General features: G+C 46.4%; 1 protein-coding gene across 1 annotated transcript in view; it reads left to right on the top strand.

The window, feature by feature from the left end:
* Window positions 1-16676, top strand: part of LOC133134795 (protein-methionine sulfoxide oxidase mical3a-like) — a 37166-nt gene that overhangs the window by 18777 nt on the left and 1713 nt on the right. Inside the window, 13 exon segments of the mRNA XM_061251208.1 lie at window positions 2738-2930; window positions 3581-3768; window positions 4074-4157; window positions 6020-6088; window positions 6864-6925; window positions 7357-7985; window positions 7987-8051; window positions 8054-8611; window positions 8786-8868; window positions 10187-10237; window positions 11765-12010; window positions 12248-12341; window positions 13791-13841. Of these exon segments, the coding sequence (XP_061107192.1) occupies window positions 2738-2930; window positions 3581-3768; window positions 4074-4157; window positions 6020-6088; window positions 6864-6925; window positions 7357-7985; window positions 7987-8051; window positions 8054-8611; window positions 8786-8868; window positions 10187-10237; window positions 11765-12010; window positions 12248-12341; window positions 13791-13841 (2373 nt within the window).

The following is a 16676-nucleotide window of genomic DNA, read 5'->3' as shown; positions in this document are numbered from 1 at the left end:
AACTTGAACCTTGGAGAATGAGGAGATGAGAGATGCCATTTGTGCACATACTGTAGCAATGACATACATGTTTAAACCTTAAATCTGTTCAGTGCTCAGAGCAGTTGCCCTTAGCTGTTAGGAGTTCTTAGGCCAGTTTCACTGACACAGAGTAAGACTAGTCCTTAGACTAGTTACATTCTCCAGACAAAACTCAATTTAGTCTGTGTCTGTGAAACCAGCCCCTTGCGTCTTTGTGTGTCTACCTCATGGACTTATTGAATGTAAGCTGTGAAGGTTCTGTTTGCTTGCAGAAGTACAAACTCTTACTGTAACCCCTAGTAGCTTGTGACTAGGTAAACGTGTCCTCTCCAATTAGAACTGCTTGCACTTAACATCTGCTGCTTGTATCAGTGCTTGCGATTTGTTCTCTGTGAGCTTTACCTTTCCCCCCTCCAATCAGAGCAGCTCTCTCTTAATCACTGGTGTATTATATCAGTTTTATTCCATCCCTAGTGTGTCTATCCTTGTTTCACTCACATCCTCGATTGCTCTATCCCTGTATCTCTCACTAATTACTAATGCCCTAGGTAGCACCACCTCCATAGATTTCAGTGGCTTTCATCTGGTCTGTGCTTAGGGTTAGTACTAGGTGAGGCTATTGAAAGAACACGATATAACGTATTATTAGTAATTGGATTTATGTGATAAATGGCCATCTTAAAAGATCAAAGCTGATAATTTAGAGCATGTTATGCATGGTTAGGCAGTTAAAGTTAGGCAGTCTTGGGCTCTGACTATACATGTATGTAAGGTAATAAATGCTAGAGCTTGCTTTAATGCCAGGGTCCACTGTACCAATGTCCTATAATCAGCTGCATGTCTTATCTTGCGCTTCAGTAACATATAAAACAATTCAGGTTTTTACCAACCTGCGCTGTCTGAAAGTGATGTTTTTAATGGGCCTAATTTCTTCCTTGGTTGCTGAATTAGAGCTAAAGCAATGGTATTTTTTAAAATGCCTATTGAAAGTAGGTTTTATTTTGAGTAAGGGGCAGAAAGGGTTTTTTTTGTCCTGTGCAGGCACCCGTACACACCCTTGCATGTTTCCTGGGCACGTCTCTGTCCCCAGAGCACACCTGTATTATTTTCGGAAGAGTAGAATAGTCTGGAAGACTGTGATGTGGTTCAGCCATCCCATCTTGGCAATGCCTTGACACTCTTTTCGAAACGAATGAATATTACATTCGAATTAATTTGTCTTTAATAAGACAGTTTTTGTGAATTGGAATTGCACCTTGCTTAATAATAGGTCACTTCCTCCATCTTCACGTTCAGTCCATGAAGACTAATTGAATAAAAGTCTTTGAGTTGCTTCTTTGGATGGGACAAAGGCAAGGCATAAAAAGTGTCTTATTATGTACAATTTTAGTGCCATTTTAAATAAAATCGTATTTGTGAAATACTGGTGAAAATGCTTCAATATTTAAATAAAATTTAATGAGGCATCAAATGGTGTGTTTTTATGTTTGGAATACTGAGTCACTCATTTGCACAACAAATTAGCACTCATTTGCACAAACAAATTAGCACTCATTTGCGCAAACAAATTAGCACTCATTTGCACACAATATCTATGGCATTGCTTTCTTTTCTTTTTTCTTTTTTTATCCTTAGTTATTGACAGTTGTTGTTGTTTGCTGAAAACATTTGAAATGTTTCCATATATATGAATACATTGAGTACAATTCTGTTTAAATATAAGGTGTTTTTAAGTCTTAGGGTACTGACTCAGTTAAGAATGGAGCGGCGCCAGTGCATAATTGCAGCCATATACTATTGTATGATAGTAGCAGTCATATACCGTTGTATATTATGCAGTATATTCACTGTACTACAAGAAGAGGCAATGAGAACAGAATTTTTTATGATGTGTAAAATAAATTGACAGAATTGTATGAAGGAAATTGCCTGTTCATTATTGCAGTCACTATGATCAATCTGTACTGTAGTGGTCAGTACTGCAGCAGTCAGTGCTTTGGTGGAGTTTAGTGGTCAGTGCTGTAGTGGAGTTTAGCTATCAGTGCTGAAGCAGTGTTTAGTGGTCAGTGCTGTAGTGGAGTTTAGCTATCAGTGCTGAAGCAGTGTTTAGTGGTCAGTGCTGTAGTGGAGTTTAGCCATCAGTGCTGAAGCAGAGTTTAATGGTCAGTGCTGGAGATAGAGCGGTCAGTAGAGCAGCGGTCAGTGCTGTAGTGGAGATTAGTGGTCAGTCCTGTTGTGGAGTTTAGTCGTCAGTGCTGTAGATAGAGCGGTCAGTAGAGCAGCCGTCAGTGCTGTAGTGGAGATTAGTGGTCAGTGCTGTTGTTGAGTTTAGCCGTCAGTGCTGTAGATAGAGCGGTCAGTAGAGCAGCCGTCAGTGCTGTAGTGGAGATTAGTGGTCAGTGCTGTTGTGGAGTTTAGTCGTCAGTGCTGTAGGGGAGTTTGCAGTGGTTAGTGCTGTAGTGGAGCTAATGGTCAGTGCTGAAGCAGAGCTTAGTGGTCAGTGCTGTAGATCGAGCGGTCAGTAGTGCAGTGGTCAGTGCTGTAGTGGAGTTTAGTGGTCAGTGCTGTAGTGGAGTTTAGTGGTCAGTGCTGTAGATAGTGGTCAGCAGTGCAGCGGTCAGTGCTGTAGTGGAGCACGGCTCGTGGCTCAGGTTCTGCTGTGACACTCCCCCCTCAGTGTGTGTGTTCTCTCCCTGGCTCCTCGGCGCCGCCCTAGTGGTGGAGGAGAACGGGCTGCAGGAGGCCAGCCTGGCCAAGCGGCTGCGCGGCACGCCAGAGCGCATCGAGCTGGAGAACTACCGCGTCTCCCTGCAGCAGGAGGTGCTGGAGGAGGTGCCCGAGGAGACGCTGGCCGAGCACAACCTCAGCAGCGTGCTGGACAAGCCAGCCAATGTGGAGGCGGGGTCCAGGTGGGTCCAGTGTGTGGCACACCGTGGTTTAAGGGTGCAGTAACAGCATGTTTTAAGGGTGTGGGTGGGGTGGGGTGTGGCATGGGTTTGGGGTGACTGGTGTGGTTTAAGCATGTGGCAGGGGCGTGGGGTAACGGTGTGGTAGGGGTGTGGTTTAAGGGTGTGCTTGTAGCAAGGTGTAACTGCGTTAGGGGTTTGGTTTAAGCATGTGGCAGGGGCGTGGGGTAACTGATACGGGTGTGGTTTAAGGAAGTGGCAGGGGTGTGGGGTAACAGTGTGGTAGGGGCGTGCTTTAAGGAAGTGGCAGGGGCGTGGGGTAACAGTGTGGTAGGGGCGTGCTTTAAGCATGTGGCAGGGGCGTGGGGTAACAGTGTGGTAGGGGCGTGCTTTAAGCATATGGCAGGGGCGTGGGTTAACAGTGTGGTAGGGGTGTGGTTGTGGCGTGCGGTAACGGTGTGGTAGGGGCGTGCTTTAAGCATGTGGCAGGGGAGTGGGTTAACAGTGTGGTAGGGGCGTGCTTTAAGCATGTGGCAGGGGCGTGGGGTAGTGTGGTAGGGGCGTGCTTTAAGCATGTGGCAGGGGCGTGGGGTAGCAGTGTGGTCGGGGTGTGGTTGTGACAGGTCATGGTTTAATGTATCATTATATCACAGCTCAGACTCGGAGGAGGAGGGGGAGGGGCCTTCTCCTTCTGACCTTGGGGGCGTGGCCTGGAAGCAGGCGGTGGACCTGCACACCAAACTGAGGGTCGGGGCTGGAACTGGAGAGGGCGAGGACAACTGCCTGGAGGAGGAGGAAGATGAGGATGAAGAAGATGAGGAAGAGGAAAGATCCAGTGATGGTAAGCGCAGATTCCGAATCCATGCCAATGAGTCTGTGTAGTTTCTACTGCAAAAAAGGCTGCCAGTGTGCAGGCTGGCAAGCGTGACTTAGTCACTCACTCTCCCACTCACTCAGTCACTTTTTGCCAACCACTCTTTCCCTCACTGAGTTCATCCCTAGAAATGTTCAAGGTTTTTCTATTTCTATTTCATTCTGCTCTGTATATACTGTACTCCTCCTACTCCTCCTGCTCACTACTTCTCTGTTCTCTGACGTTTCACCTGCGTGGGTTAATGCCGGGGCCATGTCTCCCCCTGCTGGTAGAGGGGGAGTACTGCCCCTGGGAGAGAGAGCAGCAGTCAGGCCTATGGCCGATGGAGCTGTCAGATGAAGAGGGCTCAGATTCAGGTACAGGTGCTGTGTTCTCTCAGGTAGCTATGTTTCTGCTGCTTTCGGCTGTTTTTCACTTTCATTTAACAGCCAGTGAGGAAATCCGGCATGCCCAAGGCAAGCATGCTCTCATCTTCTGTTCTTTAACACCTCGGTTTCGTTGCTCTGAAATTCCTAACATATGATGTTTGTGCTGCCATGTTGCAGCATGTGAAGTCCTGCACGGCCTGCTGGGAAATCAGCTCGCAGTGAAACTGCGGATGTTTCATCTGTAAACGGGAGCAGAACCACATTTAGGAATTTTAATGAACAGTGAGCTCATTCCCGTTTAAAATTGTGTAGAACCTGGAGGATTCTTATTTTTATTACAGAATATGTTATTGTTTATTGCTATTTTTTAATTATCTGAGATCTACAGTAATAACATGAAGCGTGATCTCCTAACTTGCCTCCCAGGGTAAACTTTTTCATTAAAATCTCTTTCTGAACCGAAATGCTTGTCTAATGCTGTTGATCTAGTGCTTCAGCTAAATGGTATTTAGTGTTGCAGTGTTAAAGGGATGGATGCATGCCCTCCCCTTCAATGAAAACCTGAATTTGGATACTACTTTACCTCTCTCCCTCTTTCCCTCTGTCTCTCTCTCTCTCTCTGACACACACACATACACACACACACACACACACACACACACACACACACACACACACACACACACCCCCCTCAGCCAAGAGGCTGTGCATTCAGGAAACCCTCCGGGCCACATATGCCCTTCCCGTTCAGGTGCCTCTGCACTGGCCCCCCCTGCCGCCCTCCCGGTCCGCAGGTAACCCACCTGGAGGCATGACCGTGGGGGGTGACTCCCCCCCTGCTCACTTACCAGCATCTCCCATAATGTTTTCATTTCATCCGGCTTCCTTTTTGAATTTTGTGTTTTGTGTGCTACCCAAGTGTGTGTGGCCCAGTGTTCAGTATGGCGACTTTGTCTTTTAACTTTTTTAGCATTTTTTTTTTTGAGTTTGCACTGATGTTCATATTTTCTCATATTAAAATAGGCATATTTGCCCTGTCATGATGGCATTTTTAATGCATTCAATGTGGTCGTGTTCTGTAATTGGTCCTCTATATATTATTTTCCACTGGCGTTGTCAGGTAGCACTACCCGCCAAGTATTCAAATGTGATGAAGCATGCAAATTGAAAAGTGCACGCGTCTAAAATAGTTTTGACATGTTGCTTGATATTACCATGTCAAATGAGAAATGTCTTTCTCAAAAATATGTGACTGCTACATTATCTTCTAGAGAAATAAGCACTTCAACTTGGTTTCAAATGATATTTGTAGTGTGAAAACAGTCTTTTGTGGTCACCTGTCACCAGAGAGCTGAAAAAGGATAGACGCTTTTAATATACTGATGTGGTAGGTGTGGTTCTTCATGGGGATGCCCTCATGTCACACCTGCATTTCCTGTTTCCTCAAAGAAACAAGGCTTTGAAAGCTGTGGTGTTTCCACCCTTGGATTTGCATGCTGTTCTGGCCGGTCCTGTGAAGAAGGCGTAGCGTGACTACACGTGCTCAATTCTTTAACTGCATTATCAGACAGCTGAATCCAAGCCACCCATTATGTGCATTCCTCTTAAACCTGTCATTACTGATTGCATGCAGATGGTTTTGCTGTATAATGTCATGACCTGTGTGTAATGTATTGCCAACTATAAAGGTGCTGCAGTCAATGCAATGTCTTGTGCCCAAATCAGTTGGCATATTTTCATTAATCTGAATCTGGTTGTGATGCTGAGATGCTTTTGATTGATTGGTGACGGTCGGGCCATAAGTGCAGGTGCCATGTACTGACTCCGCCCTCTCTCACCTCTGACCCCAGAGCTATGTGAGGAAGAGGAAGAGGAAGAGGAAGAAGTAGGCAGACTGTGTCGCGCTGAGCTCCATGAGGGTAAGTGTGCATGCATGCGTTTGCTAGAGCCAGATGTATGATATCCTGTGGGGCTGCTAGACACAGTTAGTGCCAGTAAATGGTAAATGGTTGGCATTCATATAGCGCCTTTATCCAAAGCGCTGTACGATTGATGCTTCTCATTCACCCATTCATACACACACTCACACCCCAACAGCGATTGGCTGCCATTCAAGGCGCCGACCAGCTCGTCAGGAGCATTTAGGGGTTAGGTGTCTTGCTCAGGGACACTTCGACACAGCCCGGGCGGGGAATCGAACCGGCAACCCTCCGACTGCCAGACGACTGCTCTTACCACCTGAGCCATGTTGCCCCAGGACTTGATACTAGAGAGTGGGACCCATCCACAAACAATGCCTTAACAGATACTAGACTGGGGTCCATCCACAGTGACCATTTTATACCCTACAGGCCGCACACAGTACTACAGGAGAGCCAATGACCATTTTACACCTTACAGGCCACACAGACTATGACAGGAGACCCAGTGACCATTTTACACCCTACACTCCACACACAGGACTACAGGAGAGCCAGTGACTATTTTACACCCTACAATCCACTCACAGGACTACAGGAGAGCCAGTGACTATTTTACCCCCTACACTCCACACCCAGGACTACAGGAGAGCCAGTGACTATTTTACACCCTACAATCCACTCACAGTACTACAGGAGAGCCAGTGACTATTTTACACCCTATAGGCCATGTGTATGTGATAATTGCTAATAAAGGTATTCTTCTTCTTTTCAGCACACTCCACTGTCAGTCCTGTGCAGTTAGTCGGGGAAAATGTAAAGTTGCAAGGAGCACAGGTCAGTACAGGTCCTGGTTTTGGTTTGTTTCTTTCCTGTAATGTGCTATGTGTTCCATACCTCAAAACCGCTCCATGTTTCTATGTCAGTTGGTGTTGAAAAACTTGAATAGAAATTTCTATTCCATTGAGAAAGTTGGTTTACATTGTATTTACAGTCAAAACTGTTTTGTGGTCCACGTTTCTGATGCAGTTCTGATCCATGTCAACCCTTTTAGGTGTAAGATCACAAAAATGTGATTAGAATTTTCTTAACTGAACATTCTGATACTGATGTCACAATCACTACTGGTAATTGAAATCAGTGGAGTTCTGGAACCACTGACTAAACATTCCACAAAGCCTGCTGTTCGAAGGGTTATGATGATTTGTGTATGAATAACGTCAGAGAGATGGGCATCAGAAGCTTGAACCCTGCGGTTTCTGTTCCAGGCCTCTGGGACATCCCTGCAACCCTTCCTGCTGCAATCCACTGTCACACAATTCTTCCCTGAGCCTTACTTGCCGGATGAAGTCAAACCAAAGAGAACCAATCAAAACCCAGACCCTGGGACTCCCTGTGCCCCTGTACCCCTGGAGTCTCCCTCCCCCATCTGCACCCATCATACGCCCAATGCCACCTCCACACCCTGCCCCAGACCCGCCAGGGCTGCCCAGGTAGACACGCCAGTGAAGACCACAGAGGTCAGGAAGAGTCTGGTGCCCAGGCTGCTTCCACAGGGCAGGGGGGAGACCGGCCCCACCCCGCTCCAGAGCAGGGTGTCCAAAAGAGGGGACCTGAACAGCGGCTCGGCCCTTTGCCAAAACAGCCCCACCACAGATGAAAGCCTCGACCCTGATTCCGGCCTGCTGACCCCGCCCTCCTCCCCGCCCCCTGCCCCGCCGGACGAGGAGCCCGCCTCCCTCCTCCCAGGGAAGCGCCCGGTCGCCCGGGAGACGGAGCCCGAGGCCACGCCCGTGCCCGAGGCCGCGCCCACATCTACAGCCACCCAGGAGGAGGCGCCCAGGTCCTTCCTGGAAAGCATGGACGAGATCCCCTTCGCGGACGACGAGGAAGAGGAGGAGGAGGACTCCGGAGATACGTTTCCACAGCGAACCGCCAGCCACGCCCCACAGGTCCCGCCCGCCCCCCGCGCCTTGGAGAGCGGCGAGTCCGGTGAGAGGACGCAGGACGGGGCCATGGGCGTGGCAGAGGGGCGCATCCGGGCGTGGGGGAATTCGGTAAAGAGCCAGGCCCTAAGGGACGCCGTGGAGAAACAGCTCCGCAAGATGAAGGACGCCGAAGCCCCTGCGCTCAAGCCGGCTAAAGCGGCCCGCAAGCCCCCCTCCGAGGATTCTGGGAAAAGCAAGGCGGTGAGGGCGACGCGGAAACAGGCGGCGAAATCGCCGGAGAGGGCGGTCCTCCCTCGGGGGGCCGGGCGGAGCCTGGCGGGGTCGGCAGACTCCTCGAGAAGCTCCGCGGGGAGCGCGAGTGAAAAACACACCGCCCTCTTCTCCCCGCCCAAATACAAGGAGAAGGCGGTGAAGGCGGAGCTAGGGGAAAGCCCGCCCAAACACAGCTCAGTGTGGAAGGCTGCCTTCTCCAGGAAGGACACGAAGAAGGAGGACCAATCACAGTACGGCTTGGTCTCCAGGCACGAGACCACCGACTCAGCCAATGACAGCTCGCTGCTCAGCCAGTCCTCTGGTGAGCTTCAATGTGATGCACTGCCTGAGTGTGTGTGTGTGTGTGTGTGTGTGTGTGTGTGTGTGTGTGTGTGTGTGTGTGTGTGTGACTCCAACACTGTAGGTGTTTCTGTGTGTTACAGACTGTAACGCTGCCTGTGTGTGTGTGTCTGTGTGTTTTTTTCCTCTGGTGTAGATCTGCTATTGCACAAGAAACCAGGTATGTCGGAAGAGTCTGAGCTTTCCTGTGATGGGTTGGACCGCTCCTCAAAAACAGATGTAAGTAACACACACACACACACACACACACACACACACACGCGCGCACGCACAGTATCCATGCAGATCATATGGATCTAATATTTATTGCTGTAGATTTTTTTGTTTCTTTTCCAATTACTGATTTTCTGTCCATCACTTGAAGCTGCATTCATGTTCATGAATATCTTTCCAACATGTTTTAAGCATGTTCTCTCAGTCATCATGAACTCTTCTATTCCAGTTTCTCTTGTGCAGGCTGTAATGGCAGCTATTTGAAGCTATGAAAGGCATACTATGCAGGATTTTGCAAGAGATTAGCCTTGGTGGCTAACCATTAATCAAGTGGGTGGTCAAAAAAAACCTAATGTTTTTTGTATGTGACTACAGGAATGAAAAGTTCTGCATAGTTTGCCTTTAAAAAGATACCATTAAAACTTCATATCCCTACTAAGAAGTACATAAAGCTTTAATATACATAACAAATTGGTCTGTGAATGCTAGTACTATGAGGTGACTAAAATAAGAGAAGAAGAAGCACAGTCAGTGCAATCTGATAACATAAGAAATCTGCTAAAAGTCACACGGCCAGTGAGATCTTTCACAGTGCAAGAATAATCTGCATGTAATGGCAGTGGTCCAGGTGTGACACCAGTATGTCTGGATGCTGCAGACCATCTTGCTGTGGTCTCGCCGCTGTAGTAACCATTTGCTGAAAGGCTTCTGAAGGCAAACTCACCTTAAACCTAATGTATATATGTTTCAAGGAATACATCTACATTTTGAGAAATATACAGAGATGTTCGATTTCATTTTCATTTTTGTGCATTCACTGCCTCCGTTTCCATGTTAGCATAACGTGTTACCTTAGCATAAAGGCCTGTACCTCCTTCAAAGTGATGAAATCCACCTTATTTGCACAAGGCATCATGTGCGTTTGAAATGCACGTCCTGGGAAATTTGCATTAAAACGAGAGACGTTATTTTCGGAGAAGTTAGACTGTTTGGAACTATAACCTGAACTATGAACACGCATGTATCCGCTCTACCTTCAGAAGGTGCACGGATCACTGCATTTTGAATGATCTCCCCGGTGTCATCATTCAGCAATGGCAAGCTAATGTGTGCACTCACACTGTATGTTTCTGAATGTATTTAACTGTAAGTCTGTACACTCACCCTGTATGTTCATGAGTGCATGTAAATTTGTGCCTTGTGTTATGCCATTAACTTCTGCGAGATTGTATGGATATTGCTGAGTTTTGAATGTTGCACTGCATTGCCTTGCCTTGCCTTGCCTAATCTCACTTTGTTGCTGTTTTGCTTTTGTCTCCTGAAGTCTGTATACGTTCCTCACGCGTTGGCGTTCAGGAAAGTGTACGGCCTTAAGGTACGCCACCACGCACCTAACCTTTTCTGTCCCTCTCTTTGTATGACTAACCTCAAATGCATGTCATGGCACCACAGCGCCCCCTGCTGTAACTGTCTGCCACTCTCCATACGCCATACACTGCAGGGACACACACACACACACACACACACACACACACACATAGCTGTAACAGCTGTGAGTGGATCTGCTTCACTAACATCTCATTAGATTTATCTGAGAGTAAAGAGAGAGCAAAGACCCTGCATCTAGGGACACTGCACTTATGGGGACCTGCACTACCACCTCACATCAACTGCTTAACAGAGCAGAACCAGCACAGCTGCTGTGCTTACAGTAACGCGGCATAAAAAGCACAGCTGCTGTACCATATTCACTCTTTCTTCAGCACACACAACCAGTTTTCCGAATTTTACCATGTATCTACTTGTGCTAGAAATACAGGAACATGCCGGATATGTGATCAAAAATAAGGATTTTATTTTTAGAATTTCTCTGTACAATAAAGTATAAGAAGCCAGCCACATCCTCTTGATTGACTTTGGAGCTAATATCCGTGACAGGATTTGTTCAGCTCTGTTGGGTGAAATATGACTATATTATGATGATTACTATATGAATATTCCTACAGACGCATTTCTTTGAGTCCTTTTTTTGGTTCCAGTGTCATGTTCTGTTTCCAATTAATTGGCACAAAACTTTTTTCAATGTTTTGGTTTGTTATCTTTAATGTATTTAGTAAAGGAACAAACCATATGTTTAAAATGTCATGTAGTGAATGTGATTGAGTGTTCAGTGTGGCTTTTATGTTAACATAGTCATTATAGAGAGTGTTCGCCATGCTCAGTGGTGCTGTTGTATTAGTGTAGCTCTCAGTGATGCTGTTGTATTAGCATAACGCTGAATGATGATATTGTGTTAGTGTAGCACTCACTGGTGTTGTTGCAATAGAGTAGCCTTCAGTGGTGCTGTTGTATTAGCGTAGCTCTCAGTGGTGCTGTTGTATTAGCATAGCCCTCAGTGGTGCTGTTGTATTAGTGTAGCTCTCAGTGGTGCTGTTGTATTAGCATAGCCCTCTGTGGTGCTGTTGTATTAGCATAGCCCTCTGTGGTGCTGTTGTATTAGCGTAGCTCTCAGTGATGCTGTTGTATTAGCATAACGCTCAGTGATGATGTTGAACTGGTGTAGCACTCAATGGTGTTATTGCAATAGAGTAGCCCTCAGTGGTGCTGTTGTATTAGTCTGGCCCTCAGTGGTGTTGTTGCAAAAGTGTAGTCCTCAGTAGTGCAGTTGCATTAGCGTAGCCCTCAGTGGTGCTGTTGTATTAGCATAGCGCTCAGTGGTGCTGTTGTATTAGCGTAGCCCTCAGCAGTGATGTTGTATTAGAGTAGCCCTCAGTGGTGCTATTGTATTATCATAGCGCTCAGTGGGGTTCTCGCATTAGCATGAGCCAGCGGTTGTGATGCCCCTGGCTCAGCTGTTTGGCTGATTAACATCTAAGCTAATCTCTCATTTTCTCCCTCCTAGAGAAATGCTGTGAGAAGGAAAAAGCGTGGCTCATCTCAGGCGAGTTCACGGGAGTCTTCGTGCCCCACGGAGGTGGTAGGACTGCTGGTGCCCGTCAGCGAAGCCTCTAGTCTCAGTTTTTCTGAAACCATATTTCAGAAAGGGTACACAGAGGAACAGCTGAACGCCAGACTGACACGGAGAGTGCAGAAGGCCGCTCGGCAACAGGCCAAACAGGAAGAGCTCAAGAGACTGCACAGAGCCCAGGTGAGTGGCCAATCAGAGAGGGTTTTCAGGAGAAGGCACAGGTCATTGGCCAATGGGAGAGGGTTTTCTGTAGAGAGCACAGGTGAGTGACAAATGGGAGAAGGTTTGTATAGACAGCCTAGGTGAGTGGCCATTCAGAAAGGGTAAATAAGCCGTGTATAAACACTGGTCTCTGAGAATAGCCTGTAGATTAAATGCCTCGTCTTGGTAACAGCTGGTAAACTTTGGTCTCTGTAGATAATCCAGAGGCAGCTGGAGCAGGTGGAGGAGAAGCAGAGATACCTGGAGGAGAGAGGCGTGGCTGTGGAGAAGGCACTGCGTGGGGAAGCAGGTACCGTCTTTCTCTCTGCACTTACTCTTCTATAACCTCTGTTTGGGGTTAGCATACCCTGTGTTTGGGGTTACCATACTCTGTGTTTGGGTGTAGTGTTCGCTGTGTTTGGGGTTAGCGTGCCCTGTGTTTGGGTTTAGTGTACCCTGTGTTTGAGTTTACCATACTCTGTGTTTGGGGTTAGCGTGCCCTGTGTTTGGGTTTAGTGTACCCTGTGTTTGGGGTTACCATACTCTGTGTTTGGGGTTAGTGTACTGTCCCCCATAGCGGAGAGGCAGTGTGATGGTTTTGGTGTTGGTACTTATTAGTCCTTTCCCTTTATTAATCTCCAGAGGTTCCCTCCAGCCTCCCCCACTTTCAATGTCCTAGCTCAAATGCTCTCCTACTGCCCAGGAAACTGAACAGGACTGCTTCCTGTTTCCATTGAATTGGTCTAATCATGCGAGTCAGGATACAGACCCTCTCTCTTTCACCCTCTTGCTCTCCTTCTCTCTTCTGCAGGACTTCCTCCCTCTATCTTCCCCTATTCCATGCACTACTTCCTCTCTCACAATAGGAATTGTAGCACATATCTCTGACCTTAAGCATGAAAGCCCTGTTGAGGAGATGGTGGATAACTTATTAGTGGAGTTATTTAGGGTACATTAAGGCTTCACTAACCTGGTGGTATATCCACTGTGGGATAGAGTAAACTCCAGAAGAAAAGTTTAGCCCTATTCTGTTGTAAATACCAGGGGAGAAATTACAGTTCAGTTTGTACAGTGGGTATACAGATTAATTTTCTGTGTTTATTCATAATTACTATATGAACATAAAGTCAATTTATGTACTTCCTTTCTTGAGCACAGTCTGTGGTTGCATACCCCATGGGCATAGGAAAGATTTCTGAAAATAAGATACAATATAGTTTTTAAAAAGATACTGTATATATGTACATCTTCTTTAGGTGTAACCTTACTGTTCAAACTCCTTTGGAGTTGCTTGGAGTGAATTTTCTTGCTTTAGACTACGAATCCCTACGAATGCACTTCGGCCTGGCCAGAGGCTGCTCTTATATGGATCTGTGTACACGATGCTAGATTCACACGTATCGCATCTGCGTGTAGTTCTCACAGACACTCCACATATCACATGAGGTGTCTAGCATACAGAGCCCTAAAGAGTAAAGGCAGAACTGCAATTGCAGAATTATATATTCCTTTCCAAACAGACATTGAAGTATAGCCATAGGTTGAGTACAAGGGGCAGTGTGGGATTTATAAACTGCATATTTCATGGGCTCCTGTGGATATTTGATCTTTAACTGTAATAGCCTCTCACTCAGCGTGTGTGCAACTGTGTAACGGCATATCATCATCCTCTTCCTTCTGCATGGCCATGTGTCTCTTCAGGCTGTTCTTTCCAGTGTGCTGCTACATGCAGTAACCCTGTCTCACATCCTTATTGTAGACTATTGGGGAGACTCTAAGTACAGTGAACTCTTCGACTTGCACCTGGGCGGTATGTACCTCAAGCCTGTTGCTTTGAGTGGCTAAATAAAAGTATGGACAATATGGTTTGAAATAGTAGGGGCACAAATGCTCTGCAAACCCTGTCCATGTTCTTGATGGCATGCTGATGGCATGCAGTAGAGCTATTGGCATGCACTGCAGTTTGCCAATGTTTGCATGCGGTAGAATTGATCTCATGCAGTAGAGCTAATGGTAGGGTTGGGCGATACAGTGTAACAATATAAACAAAATATGGGCCACAATATGGATTTGGCTATGTTGTCTATATTGGTGGAGAATGGATTTTGATGGCTACACAGCTTCAGATTTTTGTCGGAAAACAGGGATGGACAATAGATCCAGTCGGCAACGCGTCATACACATGTAGGCAGAGCTTTCTGAGGGGGAAAGCAAACCTCATATGAAGATAATTGCTATTTTAGTATTTCAATAAATAATGTCAGCAAGTGGATTTCATTTTGTAGGCTATTGCTGTTAGCCGTTATTAGCCACAGGCTTCTTGGCAATTAAAAGTGCAAATCCGGGTTTTAAACCTTTTTCTGTGCCGTAAGCCACACAGCAGCTTTCTGGCATTTAGCATATCTCTATGATTTTAATATGACTACATTTTGTGCTCATTTAAAGACTTGTAACTGACTGCGTTGTTCACTTCCTCTCGTAGGCTTATTTCTTCTTCCTTAGCTTGCTCACCAGGAGTAAATGACACCCGGAATCACTCCTTGGTTGTTTTCATGCCTTTATAGCCGTGGCCGGAGGCGTTATGTTTTCGGATAGTCTGTCCGTCCGTCCCATTCCTGTGAACACAATATCTTGAGGAATGCCTTGAGGAAGTATCTTCAGATTTGGCACAAATGTCCACTTGGACTCAAGGATGAACTGATTAGATTTAGATATTTTTAAATACAAAGTGGCACAAGGATATTTTTCAATTCTAAATATTTGTATTGATCTTATCATTCCACTACTGTGCCTTGCAATGAGAAAAAAATGTTTATTCAACATTTAACGTTGTTTACATTATAGGTAACACCAATGCAAAGAAATGGCACATTCAATATTTAATCAAATGTATAAAAATAATAAAAATACATAAAGTGCTTGCTCCGTCCCCTCTGTAAACATTTTCTGCATCACTTTGTGGCACTTCAGCTGTACAAATTGTACCAAAACCAAAAGCGTTGGATTTTCTGCTGGATTGCCCACAGTGGAGGGGGCGGGGTTTTGTACAGTGCTTTCTGGGTAAGTAAAGCTGCAGTGGCCATCTTGTAGCGTGTGACCGGTGTGCAGGTGTGCTTCCTCATGGCCCTCCAATGGCTGAGGAATGTTCAGAAATGTTGCATGTGATTTGACAGCGGTGAGGTGATATCACAATGGTGACTCGCAAAGGCATGGCACAGTAGCTGGGCATGTTGGCGCTTGACCACGCTGGAGCCTGCAGTCAGCCCTGCAGGTGGCCCTCTCATGTTCCTTCCCCACAGTGCTTGTTTGCGTTTGAGTTGGTTTGTGAACCTTTCCAGGCACTCCCCAATCCCCACTGCTGTTCAGTTTCAACCCACCTCCTTAAAGTTCTACTCTCCTGGGAGTTATTTCACCAGTTTTATAGTGAGTTTATTTCTGCTGTACATAAAACATTCAGGTGTCATACCTTTGTATACAACACACACCTGGGTTTGTCACATGGGAGTTATAAGTATGAAAGGAAAATTCATACTTCAAAGCCTTGGCTGTTAAACAGCTGCTTTAAACGGTGTTGTTTTTTCCCTGAATGAACGTCTTCAGAGACAAATAATCACCCTTCTGTGCAAACCTCAGTAGGCAGTGGTCCAGCTGCCTTCTGAAATACTGTCTCTTGAATCATCTGCAAAACTCTGTGTACAGTGTCTCTTTCAGGGGTTTCTGTGTGCTGGCAGTAAGTCATTATTACTGTTATAACTCTAACAGTACTTCAACTTAATATAGTACTTTTCACACTACACCTCAGTTCTGCCTTTGCAGTGTTGGAATCTATAAAAAAACTATACACACACACACACGCTATACATGGGGATCTCTCTCACACTGTCTACACACACACACATACAGTTCATGATGATCTCATAAACAGGGAAAATGAAAGCACTGTGCATGTTGTTGGGTTGCATGTGTGTGCTGTCTGCAGTGTGGGTAGGATGTGCCGTTTGTTTATTTTGGATGGAGTGTGTGTGCTGTATATTTTGGGTAGAGTGTGTGCTGTTTGTAGTTTGGATAAAGTATCTGCCGTTTCTAGTTTGGGTAAAGTCCCTACTGTAAAATCCAGCTATGCCAGCTTATTTTATGTTCAAGCTGGTGATAAGCTGGTCTAGCTGGGTATGAACTGGCCAACCAGCATGGCCAAGCTGGTCATACAGTGTAAACCTGGTCTAGTCGGACATGAGCTGGCCAACCAGCTACCAGCGGTTTCAAAACTTAGCTTAAGCTGTTTTTTTTCAGCAGGGGCGTTTTTAGTTTGGGTAGAGTGTTTGTGCTGTTTGTAGTTTGAGTAGGGGTTTCTTTAATTAGCCACTCATAGGCTGTCTGTTGTGCTGTTCCTGACTACTGCTTGTCATGCTCGCTGTCCATTTTGTGGTTTTGGGGAACGGGGTATCAAAGGGTGACAGTGCCTGTTCACCTTTACCTGAGTGTGTCAGTATTGCTTGTTCACCTTTACCTGAGTGTGTCAGTACTGTTGTCCACCAGGTGTTGGGCTCGGCTGCACTGTGTCAGGGGGCGGAGCCTCCCTCGGCTGCCCTGTGCCAGGGGGGCGGAGCCTCCCTCAGCTGCCCTGTGCCAGGGGGTCTCAGCTTCA

This window comes from Conger conger, chromosome 8 (assembly GCF_963514075.1).
Source record: "Conger conger chromosome 8, fConCon1.1, whole genome shotgun sequence".
Classification (NCBI taxonomy): Eukaryota; Metazoa; Chordata; class Actinopteri; order Anguilliformes; family Congridae; genus Conger; species Conger conger.
The sequence above is the reverse complement of the archived record's forward strand: the minus strand, read 5'-3'. Positions and strand labels throughout refer to the sequence as shown.